At 43.6% G+C, this 18,212-nt stretch overlaps 1 protein-coding gene across 1 annotated transcript in view; it reads right to left on the bottom strand.

Annotated features, from left to right (window-relative positions):
• Positions 1-18,212, bottom strand: part of LOC311125557 (uncharacterized protein) — a gene marked incomplete at its 3' end in the record, with an annotated part of 43,692 nt that overhangs the window by 22,687 nt on the left and 2,793 nt on the right. Inside the window, exon 3 of the mRNA XM_084199588.1 lies at positions 6,240-6,386. Coding sequence (XP_084055714.1) covers positions 6,240-6,386 — 147 coding nt within the window. The remainder of the gene's footprint in view (positions 1-6,239; positions 6,387-18,212) is intronic.

The following is an 18,212-nucleotide window of genomic DNA, read 5'->3' as shown; positions in this document are numbered from 1 at the left end:
CCCTTTCCTAGGGCTGAACAGAAACAAATCATTAACCTAACCTCTAACATGCTGACAAGACCGTCGCACGCATCCACACCAGACGCGATCAGGACACGCAGGTTGAAATATCAAAGCGAACTCTGAACCTACTATATTAATTTGGGGACAGGTCGAAACACATTAAACATTCATGAACATTTAGCTAGTTAGCTTGCTGTTGCTAGCTAATTGGTCCTGGGATATACAGTGCCTTCGGAACGTATTCAGACCCCTTGCCTTTTTCCACATTTTGTTATGTTACAGCCTTATTCTAAAATGGATTAAATACAAATGTTTCCTCAGCACTGTACACACAATACCCCATAATAACAAAGCAAAAAAAGTTTTGACATTTTTGCAAACAGAAATACCTCAATTTCGAGTCTCATAGCAAAGGGTCTGAATACTTATACAAATGTAATATCGGTTATTCATTTTTTTATAAATTTGCAAATTTCGAAAAATGTCTTTTTGGTTTGTCATTATGGGGTAGTGTGTGTAGATTGATGAGGAACATTTAAAATGTAATCCATACTACTAAAAACCAATGAGGAGCGAGTCAAGCGTCACAAATACAACCGAGTTCTATTTCAGCGCCTGGCTACGCAGACGCTCGTTGACGCGCTCGAGCAGATCAGATAAAATGATTGAATACACATCATTAACCCTAGCATCTAACCCCTAACCCTTTCATAGAGCTGAACAGAAACACATCATTAACCCTAACCCCTAACCCCTAACCCTTTCATAGAGCTGAACAGAAACACATCATTAACCCTAGCAGCTCCCCCCTAACCCTTTCATAGAGCTGAACAGAAACACATCATTAACCCTAGCATCTAACCCCTAACCCTTTCATAGAGCTGAACAGAAACACATCATTAACCCTAGCATCTAACACCTAACCCTTTCATAGGGCTGAACAGAAACACATCATTAACCCTAACCCCTAACCCTTTCATAGAGCTGAACAGAAACACATCATTAACCCTAACCTCTAACCCTTTCATAGGGCTGAACAGAAACACATCATTAACCCTAACCTCTAACCCTTTCATAGGGCTGAACAGAAACACATCATTAACCCTAACCCCTAACCCTTTCATAGAGCTGAACAGAAACACATCATTAACCCTAGCATCTAACACCTAACCCTTTCATAGGGCTGAACAGAAACACATCATTAACCCTAACCCCTAACCCTTTCATAGAGCTGAACAGAAACACATCATTAACCCTAACCTCTAACCCTTTCATAGAGCTGAACAGAAACACATCATTAACCCTAGCCTCTAACCCCTAACCCTTTCATAGAGCTGAACAGAAACACATCATTAACCCTAACCTCTAACTCCTAACCCTTTCATAGAGCTGAACAGAAACACATCATTAACCCTAACCTCTAACCCTTTCATAGGGCTGAACAGAAACACAAAATTAACCCTAACCTCTAACCCTTTCATAGAGCTGAACAGAAACACATCATTAACCCTAGCCTCTAACCCCTAACCCTTTCATAGAGCTGAACAGAAACACATCATTAACCCTAACCTCTAACCCTTTCATAGGGCTGAACAGAAACACATCATTAACCCTAACCTCTAACCCCTAACCCTTTCATAGAGCTGAACAGAAACACATCATTAACCCTAGCATCTAACACCTAACCCTTTCATAGGGCTGAACAGAAACACATCATTAACCCTAACCCCTAACCCTTTCATAGAGCTGAACATAAACACATCATTAACCCTAACCTCTAACCCCTAACCCTTTCATAGAGCTGAACAGAAACACATCATTAACCCTAACCTCTAACCCCTTCATAGAGCTGAACAGAAACACATCATTACCCCTAACCTCTAACCCTTTCATAGGGCTGAACAGAAACACATCATTAACCCTAACCTCTAACCTCTAACCCTTTCATAGAGCTGAACAGAAACACATCATTAACCCTAACCTCTAACCCCTAACCCTTTCATAGGGCTGAACAGAAACACATCATTAACCCTAACCCCTAACCCTTTCATAGAGCTGAACAGAAACACATCATTAACCCTAGCATCTAACCCCTAACCCTTTCATAGGGCTGAACAGAAACACATCATTAACCCTAACCTCTAACCCCTAACCCTTTCATAGAGCTGAACAGAAACACATCATTAACCCTAACCTCTAACCCTTTCATAGAGCTGAACAGAAACACATAATTAACCCTAACCTCTAACCTCTAACCCCTTTCATAGGGCTGAACAGAAACACATCATTACCCCTAACCTCTAACCCTTTCATAGGGCTGAACAGAAACACATCATTAACCCTAACCTCTAACCCCTTCATAGAGCTGAACAGAAACACATCATTAACCCTAACCTCTAACCTCTAACCCTTTCATAGAGCTGAACAGAAACACGGCATTCAGGGTCCCCCCAGGAGTTTTAAACAAGGTGGTGCTGATAAGTCAGTCGAGGGGGAGGTGCTTTGAACACCTGTAACTGCCATTTCCTGCAATCTAAAAACTTGAATTAAGTGATTAAGTGCAAATTAATTAATTTTGTAAATATCATTAATACTGGTTGTATTTTTTACATAGTGGTGCAGTCAAGTCCACACCTTTCCTCCCGGCCGGCTCGGCCCACCCTCCTGCAACATGGCTGAGTGACTCATTGCGAGCTTACAGAACTGGGCTGCGGGCAGCTGAGAGAAAATGGAGGAAAACCAAACTTCCAGAGAACCTGTCATCTTTTCACTCCCTCCTCTCTACATTCTCTTCCTCTGTATCCGCTGCTAAAGCCACTTTCTACCACTCTAAATTTCAAGCTTCTGCCTCTAACCCTAGGAAACTCTTTTCCACCATCTCCTCCCTCCTTAATCCTCCACCCCCTCCCTCTCTGCAGACAACTTTGTTAACCACTTTAAAAAGAAGGTTGATGACATCTGCTCCTCATTCACTCAGCCTATTGAGTCCACTGGTCCCACTCACACAGAACTACCCTACGCCTTGACCTCTTTCTCCCCTCTCTCTCCAGATGACATCCTGCGACTAGTGAGTTCTGCCCGCTCGACCCCATCCCCTCCTCCAGACCATCTCTGGAGACCTTCTCCCATTCCAGAAGCCATGGATTACAGGAAACATCCGCACTGAGCTAAAGGGTAGAGCTGCCGCTTTCAAGGAACGGGACTCTAACCCGGACGCTTATAAGAAATCCCGCTATGACCTCCGACGAACCATCAAACAGGCAAAGAGTCAATACAGGTCTAAGAAGTGGTTTAGCTCGTCTGGTAGGCTTGTGTCACTGGGCAGCTCGCGGCTGTGCTTCCCTTTGTAGTCTGTTTCCCTGCATTAAAGTCCCCGGCCACTAGGAGCGCTGCATCTGGATGAGCGTTTTCCTGTTGATTAATGGCCTTGTACAACTCATTCAGAGCAATCTTAATGCCGGCATTGGTTTGTGGTGGTAAATAGACAGCTATGAAAAATATAGATGAAAGGAAACTTAAATCCGTTCTCCCATTCCTCACCCCTGACCACTGGCTGCGTCCCCTCTGACTTCAAATTGCCCCAGTCGCTCCCATCCTCAAGAAACAAACACTCGTCTCCTCTGACGTCAAAAACTATAGACCTGTATCCCTTCTTTTCTTTCCTGAGTGGCGCAGTGGTCTAAGGCACTGCATCGCAGTGCTAACTGTGCCACTAGAGATCCTGGTTCTCAACACTTTTTTTGTTGTTGTTTTATTCTTACTTTTTTTTGTTTAAAATAAATGCACTGTTGGTTAAGGGCTGTAAGTAAGCATTTCACTGTAATGTCTGCACCTGTTGTATTCGGCGCATGTGACCAATACAATTTGATTTGATTTGATTTGATATGTGGTTGTCCCACCTAGCTACAGTGAGGGAAAAAAGTATTTGATCTCCTTCTGATTTTGTACGTTTGCCCACTGACAAAGAAATGATCAGTCTATAATTTTAATGGAAGGTTTATTTGAACAGTGAGAGACAGAATAACAAAAAAATCCAGAAAAACGCATGTCAAAAATGTTATAAATTGATTTGCATTTTAAATGAGGGAAATAAGTATTTGACCCCCTCTTAATCAGAAAGATTTCTGTCTCCAAGGTGCCTTTTATACAGGTAACGAGCTGAGATTAGGAGCACACTCTTTAAGGGAGTGCTCCTAATCTCATCTTGTTACCTGTATAAAAGACACCTGTCCACAGAAGCAATCAATCAGATTCCAAACTCTCCACCATGGCCAAGACCAAAGAGCTCTCCAAGGATGTCAGGGACAAGATTGTAGACCTACACAAGGCTGGAATGGGTTACAAGACCATCGCCAAGCAGCTTGGTGAGAAGGTGACAACAGTTGGTGCGATTATTCGCAAATGGAAGAAACACAAAAGAACTGTCAATCTCCCTCGGCCTGGGGCTCCATGCAAGATCTCACCTCATGGAGTTGCAATGATCATGAGAACGGTGAGGAATCAGCCCAGAACTACACGGGAGGATCTTGTCAATGATCTCAAGGCAGCTGGGACCATAGACACCAAGAAAACAATTGATAACACACTACGCTGCTCAAAAAAGCACATATACAGGACCGTCTGAAGTTTGCCAATGAACATCTGAATGATTCAGAGGATAACTGGGTGTTGTGGTGAGATGAGACCAAAATCGAGCTCTTTGGCATCAACTCAACTCGCTGTGTTTGGACGAGGAGGAATGCTGCCTATGACCCCAAGAACACCATCCCCACCGTCAAACATGGAGGTGGAAACATTATGCTTTGGGGGTGTTTTTCTGCTAAGGGGACAGGACAACTTCACCGCATCAAAGGGACGATGGACGGCGCCATGTACCGTCAAATCTTGGGTGAGAACTTCCTTCCCTCAGCCAGGGCATTGAAAATGGGTCGTGGATGGGTATTCCAGCATGGCCAAGGCAACAAAGGAGTGGCTCAAGAAGAAGCACATTAAGGTCCTGGAGTGGCCTAGCCAGTAGTTGCCAAACGTCAGCCTCGAAACCTTAATGACTTGGAGAAGATCTGCAAAGAGGAGTGGGACAAAATCCCTCCTGAGATGTGTGCAAACCTGGTGGCCAACTACAAGAAACGTCTGACCTCTGATTGCCAACAAGGGTTTTGCCACCGAGTACTAAGTCATGTTTTGCAGAGGGGTCAAATACTTATTTCCCTCATTAAAATGCAAATCAATTTATAACATTTTTGACATGCGTTTTTCTGGATTATTTTGTTGTTATTCTGTCTCTCACTGTTCAAATAAACCTACCATTAAAATTATAGACTGATCATGTCTTTGTCAGTGTTCAAACGTACAAAATCAGCAGGGGATCAAATACTTTTTTCCCTCACTGTATCTGAAGATGAATGCACTGACTAAGTCACCCTGTGATATGTGGTTGTCCCACCTAGCTAACTAAGTCGCTCTGGATAAGAGCGTCGGCTAAATGACTAAAATGTAAATCCCCAATCACGCTTGTAGACGACATTGGCTACGTGTCAGTTTGTCACTTTCAGGAAGTTGGAGTAATACCATGATCAATTACTGAAGACATTGGCTCTAATCCAGGTTGTGCCTTTATCTTTCGAGACAATTAACAACTAAGGAAGAATATTTCACTTCTCTCATTGACTTCTCAAACCCCAAACTCCAGCCAGGTATACTTCGCAAGCATTCCCGGAAGTATTGCGATGTTGGGCATCTGGGTTTAGAAACTCAGGGAGGGGCCTTCCGAGTGGCACAGTGGTCAAAGGCAATTAACTGTGAGATCCTGGTTCGAGTCCAGGCTTGACCGGGAGACCCATTGGGCGGCGCACAATTGGCCAAGCGCCGTCCAGGGTAGGGGAGGGTTTTGCCGGCAGTGCACGCTGACTCAGTCGCCAGGTGTACAGTGTTTCCTCCGGCACATTGGTGCGGCTGGCTTCCGGGTTAAGTGGGCATTGTGTCAAGAAGCAGTGCGGCTCGGTTGTGTTGTGTTTCGGAGGACGCACTACTTTCGACCTTCGCCTCTCCCGTGTCCGTACGGGAGTTGCAGCGATGGGACAAGACTGTAACTACCAATTGGATACCCTGAAATTGGGTAGAAGAAAGGGGGTAAAATACTAAAAAAAAGAGACTCAGGGAGGGCCACTACTGTGGATATTGTAAACAGGACAGTTCTAATCATTCATTGGGTTAAATGAAAACAGATGTGGACTCACCAGGCAGGCTTTGACTGACCAGCCTCTCTCAGCTTCTGGAGAAAGGAGGATGTGGCTTTCCTTTCCTGTGTTGCCTCCTTCTCTGGTGGTTGGGCCAGACTCCTCTTCTCTGGTGCTGGTTGTTCTTTGGGTTCCACTTTCTCTGTGCTGCAGAGGGACAGTGTCAACTTCATGGAGAATTAACACAATTAACACAATAGGGATGTGTCAAATTCTTAACATTTAAACTGCCATTTTTGTCCAGTTTCCTTTAGAACAATAAGAACAAGTGATACAATTCCAGATGAAATCCCAATGCAGAATATGGTCCTATTACGTACCACAGTCCTAGACACAGTAGGCTACCGGTAGTCTGTCACTTCATATTATGAGACAAAAACACACTAACTAGCAATGATTCATGAGAAAAATAGTTTGAGAGCTTGCGCTTTGTACTTGCAGACTAATCATTGTACAATTTCTCCACCAAGGCCATCATGGTTTTTCAACATGGCATCTGGTAGTCTGGTTCTGGATATGCCATCAGGGTATTGAAGTCAACATCCTCTGCCATTGACAATGGCTGCATTACAACTGCAGTCATTTCTGGAATCAGCGCTGTGATTTTCTCACTCCCTTATCACACTTCAATAGTGTGAAGCAGTCTAGGGCCTGTGCTGCCGCCAGCAACGGTTTGTTCACCCTTTCAGATGGTGAAGCATTGCATCTGTACTACCATTACCGTACCTCAATTCCACCTCGCAAAGTTTGCATTTCACCACCTACTCATTTAACTCCTCAAAGTGTTGCTATACATACAGGACTTCCTCAGTGTTGCTATACATACAGGACTTCCTCAGTGTTGCTATACATACAGGACTTCCTCAGTGTTGCTATACATACAGGACTTCCTCAGTGTTGCCATACAGGACTTCACTACTATCGCTTGCCTTTGATGGTTGATGGTGTGCGGAGCTCTTTATATCTGTGGCAAATCATTTGAAAGATGCATATCACCCTCACACCATAACACCTCCTCCTCCATGCATTACGTGGAAAATACACATGCGGAGATCATCCATTCACCCGCACCGCGTCTCAAAGACACAGCGGTTGGAACCAAAAATCTCAAATTTGGACTCCAGACCAAAGTACACATTTCCACCATTGCTTTGCTGTTGACGATGTCTGTGATTTTATTTAGAATTCAAGGCACACTTAACCAGCATAGCTACCACAGCATTCTGCAGCGATACGCCATCCCATCTGGTTTGGGCTTAGTGGGACTATCATTTGTTTTTCTACAGGACAATGACCCAACACACCTCCAGGTTGTGTAAGGGCTATTTGACCAAGGAGGAGAGTGATGGAGTGCTGCATCAGATTACCTGGCCTTTCCATCCCCCGACCTCAAACAAATTGAGATGGTTTGGGATGAGTTGGGCCGCAGAGTGAAGGAAAAGCAGCCAACAAGTGCTCAGCATATGTGGGAACTCTTTCAAGACTGTTGGAAAAGCATTCCAGGTGAAACTGGTTGAGATAATGCCAGGGGTGTGCAAAGCTGTCATCAAGGAGATAATGCCAGGGGTGTGCAAAGCTGTCATCAAGGCAAAGGGTGGATATTTGAAGAATCTCAAATATAAAATATATTTTGATTTGATTCACACTTTTTTGGTTACTACATGATTCCATGTTATTTCATAGTGTTGATGTCTTCACTATTATTCTACAATGTAGAAAATAGTAAAAATAAAAGACAAACCCTTGAATGAGTAGGTGTTCTAAAACCTTTGACTGGTAGTGTATATATTACCTAAATTACCTCGACACACCTGTACCCCCATACATTGACTCGGTACCGGTACCCCCTGTATATAGCCTGTATATTGACTCGGTACCGGTACCCCCTGTATATTGACTCGGTACCGGTACCCCCTGTATATTGACTCGGTACCGGTACCCCCTGTATATTGACTCGGTACCGGTACCCCCTGTATATTGACTCGGTACCGGTACCCCCTGTATATTGACTCGGTACCGGTACCCCCTGTATATTGACTCGGTACCGGTACCCCCTGTATATTGACTCGGTACCGGTACCCCCGGTACCGGTACCCCCCCTTCCTCAGTGTTGCTATACATACAGGACTTCCTCAGTGTTGCTATACATACAGGACTTCCTCAGTGTTGCTATACATACAGGACTTCCTCAGTGTTGCTATACATACAGGACTTCCTCAGTGTTGCTATACATACAGGACTTCCTCAGTGTTGCCATACAGGACTTCACTACTATCGCTTGCCTTTGATGGTTGATGGTGTGCGGAGCTCTTTATATCTGTGGCAAATCATTTGAAAGATGCATATCACCCTCACACCATAACACCTCCTCCTCCATGCATTACGTGGAAAATACACAAGCGGAGATCATCCATTCACCCGCACCGCGTCTCAAAGACACAGCGGTTGGAACCAAAAATCTCAAATTTGGACTCCAGACCAAAGTACACATTTCCACCATTGCTTTGCTGTTGACGATGTCTGTGATTTTATTTAGAATTCAAGGCACACTTAACCAGCATAGCTACCACAGCATTCTGCAGCGATACGCCATCCCATCTGGTTTGGGCTTAGTGGGACTATCATTTGTTTTTCTACAGGACAATGACCCAACACACCTCCAGGTTGTGTAAGGGCTATTTGACCAAGGAGGAGAGTGATGGAGTGCTGCATCAGATTACCTGGCCTTTCCATCCCCCGACCTCAAACAAATTGAGATGGTTTGGGATGAGTTGGGCCGCAGAGTGAAGGAAAAGCAGCCAACAAGTGCTCAGCATATGTGGGAACTCTTTCAAGACTGTTGGAAAAGCATTCCAGGTGAAACTGGTTGAGATAATGCCAGGGGTGTGCAAAGCTGTCATCAAGGCAAAGGGTGGATATTTGAAGAATCTCAAATATAAAATATATTTTGATTTGATTCACACTTTTTTGGTTACTACATGATTCCATGTTATTTCATAGTGTTGATGTCTTCACTATTATTCTACAATGTAGAAAATAGTAAAAATAAAAGACAAACCCTTGAATGAGTAGGTGTTCTAAAACCTTTGACTGGTAGTGTATATATTACCTAAATTACCTCGACACACCTGTACCCCCATACATTGACTCGGTACCGGTACCCCCTGTATATAGCCTGTATATTGACTCGGTACCGGTACCCCCTGTATATAGCCTGTATATTGACTCGGTACCGGTACCCCCTGTATATAGCCTGTATATTGACTCGGTACCGGTACCCCCTGTATATAGCCTGTATATTGACTCGGTACCGGTACCCCCTGTATATAGCCTGTATATTGACTCGGTACCGGTACCCCCTGTATATAGCCTGTATATTGACTCGGTACCGGTACCCCCTGTATATAGCCTGTATATTGACTCGGTACCGGTACCCCCTGTATATAGCCTGTATATTGACTCGGTACCGGTACCCCCTGTATATAGCCTGTATATTGACTCGGTACCGGTACCCCCTGTATATAGCCTGTATATTGACTCGGTACCGGTACCCCCTGTATATAGCCTGTATATTGACTCGGTACCGGTACCCCCTGTATATAGCCTGTATATTGACTCGGTACCGGTACCCCCTGTATATAGCCTGTATATTGACTCGGTACCGGTACCCCCTGTATATTGACTCTGTACCGGTACCGGTACCCCCTGTATATAGCCTGTATATTGACTCTGTACCGGTACCCCCTGAATATAGCCTGTATATTGACACGGTACCCCCTGTATATAGCCTGTATATTGACTCGGTACCGGTACCCCCTGTATATAGCCTGTATATTGACCCGGTACCCCCTGTATATAGCCTGTATATTGACCCGGTACCCCCTGTATATAGCCTGTATATTGACTCGGTACCCCCTGTATATAGCCTGTATATTGACTCGGTACCCCCTGTATATAGCCTGTATATTGACTCGGTACCCCCTGTATATAGCCTGTATATTGACTCGGTACCCCCTGTATATAGCCTGTATATTGACTCGGTACCCCCTGTATATAGCCTGTATATTGACTCGGTACCCCCTGTATATAGCCTGTATATTGACTCGGTACCCCCTGTATATAGCCTGTATATTGACTCGGTACCCCCTGTATATAGCCTGTATATTGACTCGGTACCCCCTGTATATAGCCTGTATATTGACTCGGTACCCCCTGTATATAGCCTGTATATTGACTCGGTACCCCCTGTATATAGCCTGTATATTGACTCGGTACCCCCTGTATATAGCCTGTATATTGACTCGGTACCCCCTGTATATAGCCTGTATATTGACTCGGTACCCCCTGTATATAGCCTGTATATTGACTCGGTACCCCCTGTATATAGCCTGTATATTGACTCGGTACCCCCTGTATATAGCCTGTATATTGACTCGGTACCCCCTGTATATAGCCTGTATATTGACTCGGTACCCCCTGTATATAGCCTGTATATTGACTCGGTACCCCCTGTATATAGCCTGTATATTGACTCGGTACCCCCTGTATATAGCCTGTATATTGACTCGGTACCCCCTGTATATAGCCTGTATATTGACTCGGTACCCCCTGTATATAGCCTGTATATTGACTCGGTACCCCCTGTATATAGCCTGTATATTGACTCGGTACCCCCTGTATATAGCCTGTATATTGACTCGGTACCCCCTGTATATAGCCTGTATATTGACTCGGTACCCCCTGTATATAGCCTGTATATTGACTCGGTACCCCCTGTATATAGCCTGTATATTGACTCGGTACCCCCTGTATATAGCCTGTATATTGACTCGGTACCCCCTGTATATAGCCTGTATATTGACTCGGTACCCCCTGTATATAGCCTGTATATTGACTCGGTACCCCCTGTATATAGCCTGTATATTGACTCGGTACCGGTACCCCCTGTATATAGCCTGTATATTGACTCGGTACCGGTACCCCCTGTATATAGCCTGTATATTGACTCGGTACCGGTACCCCCTGTATATAGCCTGTATATTGACTCGGTACCGGTACCCCCTGTATATAGCCTGTATATTGACTCGGTACCGGTACCCCCTGTATATAGCCTCGTTATTGTTATTTTATTGTTGCTCTTTTATATTTTACTTTTTAGTTTATTTTTCTTAACTGCATAGTTGGTTAAGGGCTTGTCAGTAAGCATTTTACTGTTAGTCTACACCTGTTATATTCGGCGCAGGTGACAAATAAAATGTGATTTTATTTCTATTTTTCTTTCAAAGCATTTAGAAATGTTTATCCCAATGTCACACATTGGCCCCATTTATTTATAGAAAGACCCTTAAACGAAATTGGGATCATTAACGTTAAGAAAAAATCCCTACCCGAAATAAAACCTGTTCTCACAAAATTAAAATCACAGTACAGTTATCACTCAACTACCACTAATAGGGTTAGGGTTAGCCTGACCACTAATAGGTCATCATCGGAAATCTAAAAATTTAACAAATACCTGCTGTAACGTTAGTAGGAGATATACATATTCATAATTGTTATATACAGTACAGTTAAATTAGATCTTTAAGCTAAACCAGCTTTTTTAAAATTCATTTTATTTATTTTATTTTTTTCATTCCACGATGACATGGCTCTATACATAACTGAGTATCCTCTGGTGGCAGAGCATTCCAGGATGACATGGCTCTATACATAACTGAGTATCCTCTGGTGGCAGAGCATTCCACGATGACATGGCTCTATACATAACTGAGTATCCTCTGGTGGCAGAGCATTCCACGATGACATGGCTCTATACATAACTGAGTATCCTCTGGTGGCAGAGCATTCCAGGATGACATGGCTCTATACATAACTGAGTATCCTCTGGTGGCAGAGCATTCCACGATGACATGGCTCTATACATAACTGAGTATCCTCTGGTGGCAGAGCATTCCACGATGACATGGCTCTATACATAACTGAGTATCCTCTGGTGGCAGAGCATTCCACGATGACATGACTATACATAACTGAGTATCCTCTGGTGGCAGAGCATTCCACGATGACATGACTCTATACATAACTGAGTATCCTCTGGTGGCAGAGCATTCCACGATGACATGGCTCTATACATAACTGAGTATCCTCTGGTGGCAGAGCATTCCACGATGACATGACTCTATACATAACTGAGCAACACATGAAATCTGTTTTTGGTCTGGTTGAAGAGTCTGGTGGGGTGTGTCTGTCTGGTTGAAGAGTCTGGTGGGGTGTGTCTGTCTGGTTGAAGAGTCTGGTGGGGTGTGTCTGTCTGGTTGAAGAGTCTGGTGGGGTGTGTCTGTCTGGTTGAAGAGTCTGGTGGGGTGTGTCTGTCTGGTTGAAGAGTCTGGTGGGGTGTGTCTGTCTGGTTGAAGAGTCTGGTGGGGTGTGTCTGTCTGGTTGAAGAGTCTGGTGGGGTGTGTCTGTCTGGTTGAAGAGTCTGGTGGGGTGTGTCTGTCTGGTTGAAGAGTCTGGTGGGGTGTGTCTGTCTGGTTGAAGAGTCTGGTGGGGTGTGTCTGTCTTGTTGAAGAGTCTGGTGGGGTGTGTCTGTCTTGTTGAAGAGTCTGGTGGGGTGTGTCTGTCTGGTTGAAGAGTCTGGTGGGGTGTGTCTGTCTGGTTGAAGAGTCTGGTGGGGTGTGTCTGTCTGGTTGAAGAGTCTGGTGGGGTGTGTCTGTCTGGTTGAAGAGTCTGGTGGGGTGTGTCTGTCTGGTTGAAGAGTCTGGTGGTGTGTGTCTGTCTGGTTGAAGAGTCTGGTGGTGTGTGTCTGTCTGGTTGAAGTGTATGCAAATAGATTATACATGTGGTTAGGCATTTTCAACACACAAATGTTTCTTGACTAGAAGAGAAGTAGTACATTTCTCCTAAACCTTCCCAAGTTCTCTCACGTCACCCCGCTCCTCCGCACACTCCACTGGCTTCCAGTTGAAGCTCGCATCTGCTACAAGACCATGGTGCTTGCCTACGGAGCTGTGAGGGGAACGGCACCTCCGTACCTCCAGGCTCTGATCAGTCCCTACACCCAAACGAGGGCATTGCGTTCATCCACCTCTGGCCTGCTGGCTCCCCTACCTCTGCTGAAGCACAGTTCCCGCTCAGCCCAGTCAAAACTGTTCGCTGCTCTGGCACCCCAATGGTGGAACAAGCTCCCTCACAACGCCAGGACAGCGGAGTCACTCACCACCTTCCGGAGACATTTGAAACCCCACCTCTTTAAGGAACACCTGGGATAGGATAAAGTAATCCTTCTACCCCCCAAAAAAAAAACACATTGTAAAGTGGTTATCCCACTGGCTATAGGGTGCTAATGCACCAATTTGTAAGTCGCTCTGGATAAGAGCGTCTGCTAAATGACGTAAATGTAAAGACTATCATGCATGTTGTTGGTGTTAGTTCTGTGTGTAGTTAAGGGCAAGGTGTGCTGCTTTGTTTGGAGCCACAATGTAACATGGATGGACAGTTTAAATTTAGACTAAGCTTTTTCATTGAATTTTCTCACAAGTGTTTGAATAATAACGTCAGTTTGGACATCCGGATATTCGATTAACCGATTAGATTATTAGTCCATCCCTAAATGGGTAATTCCACCAAGTCTAACACATGCCCTTATGACTCCAATTGCATTTCTGTCATTCCACTTACCTACAGCATCTGCCGTCGTCCGGGGGAAATGACAAAGGAGAAAAATCTTTCCAGCTCTCCTTGCAGACAGGCCATGCGTAGCCAATGTGATTTATAATATATGTATTTTTATCATCATATTTCTACCTGCAGGCCAATGTTTTTATTTGTTGGCTGTATGTAGGTTGGTTTTATGGCAATAGAAGGTAATTTTAGAATTTAATCATTTTCATTTAGATATAATTTTGATTAACCACATTACATTGATTTTGAGACATTAAGACTTTATTATAAATTAAATTGTTCCAACGACAATTTGCATATGAAAATCAGAAATGGCACGCAGATCAGTAGAACTGGTACGATAACTTGGCACTCCAAATGGAAAAGGTTGCCGACCGCTTCAGGAGCATAATGGCAGAATATGCTAAGGCCAGCAGCAGCAGGCAGAGGGAGGGCGGTAACAGGTTCATTTATTCTGGTTCGGCTATATTGATCTCTGGCTCCCTCTTTAATAATTTGTGTGTCTTCATTTTTAATCACGGCGCTTAAAGCATCAGACAAGTTCAGTAGCCAACATTTGGTTAATTTAATCAAACATAGGGTGTGTCTATATATGGAAAAATATACATTTTAATATTTTGACCAATCGATTGGTCGAAAGAACAGACAACTCTCGGTCGACCAAGATTTCTTTTTTGTCAGGGACAGCCCTAGAAATTAGATCACCTGGCGCATGCTGCACAACAGTGAGTGACTCAAGGCTCCGGTCTCTTGTTGTGCGCTTGTAAACAAACACAACTTGAGACGTGACAGGGCACTACCGTAAACTACATAATAATGTGACAAGTGAAATGAAGAACGCACTGTTCTTTATCATCTAACGTATTGCACAACTTGACTGCAGGTATTTACTTAAAAAGTAGCTACAAATATTCAATTTTATATCTAAGAAATAGTTAACGGTATTGAAAAACCATCCTGTGGCTTCTTCCAAATACCCCGGTATAGGGTATATACGGTATACCGCCCAAGCCTAGTGTGTACAGCCCAGTACATCACTGGGGTTGAGCTCCCTGCCATCCAGGACCTCTATACCAGGCATTGTCAAAAGAAGGCCCTAAAAATTGTCAAAGACACCAGCCACCCAAGTCATAGACTGTTCTCTCTGCTACCGCAGTCAAAGCGATAGCGATGCACTAAGTCTGGAACCAACAGGATCCTGAAAAGCTTCTACCCCAAGCCATAAGACTGCTAAATAATTAACCAAATAGCTACCCCCTTTTGCACTAAGTATTTTGTCTCATCACATACACTGCTGCTACTGTTTAATATCTGTCATTTTATTCCTAGTTATATGTACATATCATCTCAAATACCTCGTACCCCTGTAACATGGACTGGGTACTGGTACCGTGTATATAGTCATCGTTACTCATTGTGGATTATTTTTCTAGCATTCTCTCTGCATGGTTGGGAAGGGCCCGTAAGTAACCTGTTGTTTACGAAGCATGTGACAAATAATAACATTTGATTTGAGCGTACTGAAGGTCGGTTGATAATGCTTCCCTGTAGATATTTGGTCTCAGATTACCACAGACATAGGAACAAAAATCAGTGGACAACAGGTAAAGTAAATTGAAAGTATGTTTGTTTAACATTCTGACTTGTAATGGGACTTTCTGGACTGCTGAGCCTACATGTCAGAAACGAGAGTAAGTATCTCACGCTCAGATTCTAAAAGAGGCTAGCTAGGCCTATGTGAAGCTAGCCAAAATAAGGATTAGCCACAATAGTGGAATTTGCGGTTCACCTTCAAAATAAAAGTCCCCTTTGAAAGTGATACAAATAGTGTTATCATGCCATATTTGGACTAAATGATACAAAACAAGGTTGGAATGTTATATAATTTCAACACAAAACAATAATTAGTTAATTTGACAAAAATCTGTTGAAATGGGGGGGGGGCATAATTATATTTCACTGTACTGCAGGTGTACTGCCTTTCCTACAGATTGTAGATCAGGGGTGTCAAATGTCCGGCCCGCGAGATGATTTCGAAAAAAAATATTTATAATAAATAATAATTTGTAAAGTATAAAAATGCGCTGCAATTTTTCAATAAAATAAGCTGCTGTTCCAATTGCATCCACTGGATGGCGCAATAGCAATTGTGTTAAGCAAGCAAACTGTTTATACCGGGGCAGAGCAAGTAGGTCAAGCACTTGCAGCAAATGAGCTACTTTGTTTTGCCCGCGATATTTATTACGGCTTCTACTTTTAACATTATGTGCTTTGGCACCCTCATTGCCCCAATATGTCTCTGTCAAAAAAGAGAGAAGTGGACACAGAGTGCAGAGTGTTCCAAGAAAAATTGTCATCCTATTTATTCACGGAATTGAATGGGAAAGCTGTATGTTTGGTGTGTTCAGAGCATGTTGCAGTGCTGAAAGAATATAACCTTCGTCGCCACTATGTGAGTCTTCATGCCGACAAATATGACAACTTTCAAGGACAGCGGAGATGAGAGAAGGTGAATGAACTGTTGGCGGGTCTGAAGAAACAGCAGTCTGTGTTTACTCACAGCCGAGACATCAGTGACGCTGCAGTGAAAGCTAGCTACCTCATTGCTAATGAAATCGCAGTGGCTTCAAAACCATTTAGTGAGGGTGAATTTGTAAAAACATGCATGATGAAGGCAGCGGAGATTGTGTGCCCTGAAAAGCGGCAGGCTTTTGCAAATATCAGCCTGACAAGAAACACAGTTGCAGACAGGATTTCCGATCTTTCAGTGGATTTGGACAGCCAGTTGAAGCAAAAAGTAAAGTCATTTATTGCGTTTTCGGTTGCAATTGATGAAAGCACGGACATTACAGATGTTGCACAACTGTTGACCGTCACGAGGAGTTCGTGGAGTTGGTGCCGATGACAGATACAACGACAGCAGCTGATATTTTTACCGCACTCGTCGGCGCGCTGGACAGGGTCGGAGTGGACTGGTCCCACGCTGTCAGCCTGGCTACAGATGGTGCGCCCTCAATGATCGGGAAAAAAAGCAGGCGTTGTGACAAAGTTCCGAGAGAAAGTGCAATCTGCAAATGGAGGACGTGATTTTTTGACTTTTCACTGTATTTTGCACCAGGAGGCTTTGTGTTGCAAGTCATTAAAGATGGATAACGTCATGAAGGTGGTCATCCAAACTGTTAATTTCATCCGATCCAGAAGCCTGAATCACCGTCAGTTTGACAGCCTTCTCAGAGAGAAAGACCACATCTATGGCCTGCCATTCCACACTGAGGTAAGATGGTTAAGCCGTTGTGGGGTGCTGTGCTGAGGCGTTTCTTTGATTTACGAGAAGAAATTGAACAGTTCATGGAAGAAAAGGGCAAACCAGTGTTAGAATTTCATTCCGCAGAATGGATGCCGGACCTTGCATTTATGGTGGATGTTACAGAGCACCTGAATAACTTGAACAAACAGCTGCAAGGGCGCAACAAAGTTGTCACGCAGTATTATGACAGCATGATTTTATTTTATTTTTATATTTAACCTATTCTTGACTCTGTGGTTCTTGCACTTGTTTGGGGAACAGGATTTCATTATTTTTATCTACATTTCTGCCTGAGAAATGACACCCTGATATAGTTCTGTCATCTGTGAAACAGTTCTGTTAATCACTGAGGCATTGTTTGTTCTTTTTCTTTAGAATTTTCAAATAAACTTGACGTGTTTTATGATTAATAGTGATGTTGTACTTGTACTATTTTGGACACACTGTCCTCAGGCTCCAGCTTTATGTTGTATGTTGATGGTATTAAAACAAAGAAAACAATCTGAAGTTGTTGTTTTTAAGTTATATATATACTATGATTTTTCCGGTCCGGCCCACTTGGGAATAGATTTTCCTCCATGTGGCCCCTGAGCTAAAATGAGTTTGACACCCCTGTTGTAGATCCATGAAATGGGGTATCAATCTACTCAGTGACACCCACAGAACACAACTGGACCATTTCATTGATCCACAATCCATAGGTAAGGCTGTACTCCTTAAGGCACGACAGGGACTGAAGAGAGACACAGAAATGATTTGAGATGTGGTTTGGATACGACTGTGATATGTGTTTGGGATACGACTATGATATGTGGTTGTCTCTTAAGATGAAGGCACTAGCTGTGGGTCTCTCTGGATGGGAGCGTTTGTTGAATGGATCAATTGTAAATGTAGTGTTACAGTATGAAGTGCAATCAGAGAGTATACAGACCCCTTTCCTTTTTCCACATTGTTACGTTTATTATAAAATGTATTAAATAAAT

The sequence above is a fragment of the Coregonus lavaretus genome, assembly GCF_964263955.1.
Source record: "Coregonus lavaretus genome assembly, contig: HAP1_SCAFFOLD_1159, whole genome shotgun sequence".
NCBI classification, from domain to species: Eukaryota; Metazoa; Chordata; class Actinopteri; order Salmoniformes; family Salmonidae; genus Coregonus; species Coregonus lavaretus.
The sequence above is the reverse complement of the archived record's forward strand: the minus strand, read 5'-3'. Positions and strand labels throughout refer to the sequence as shown.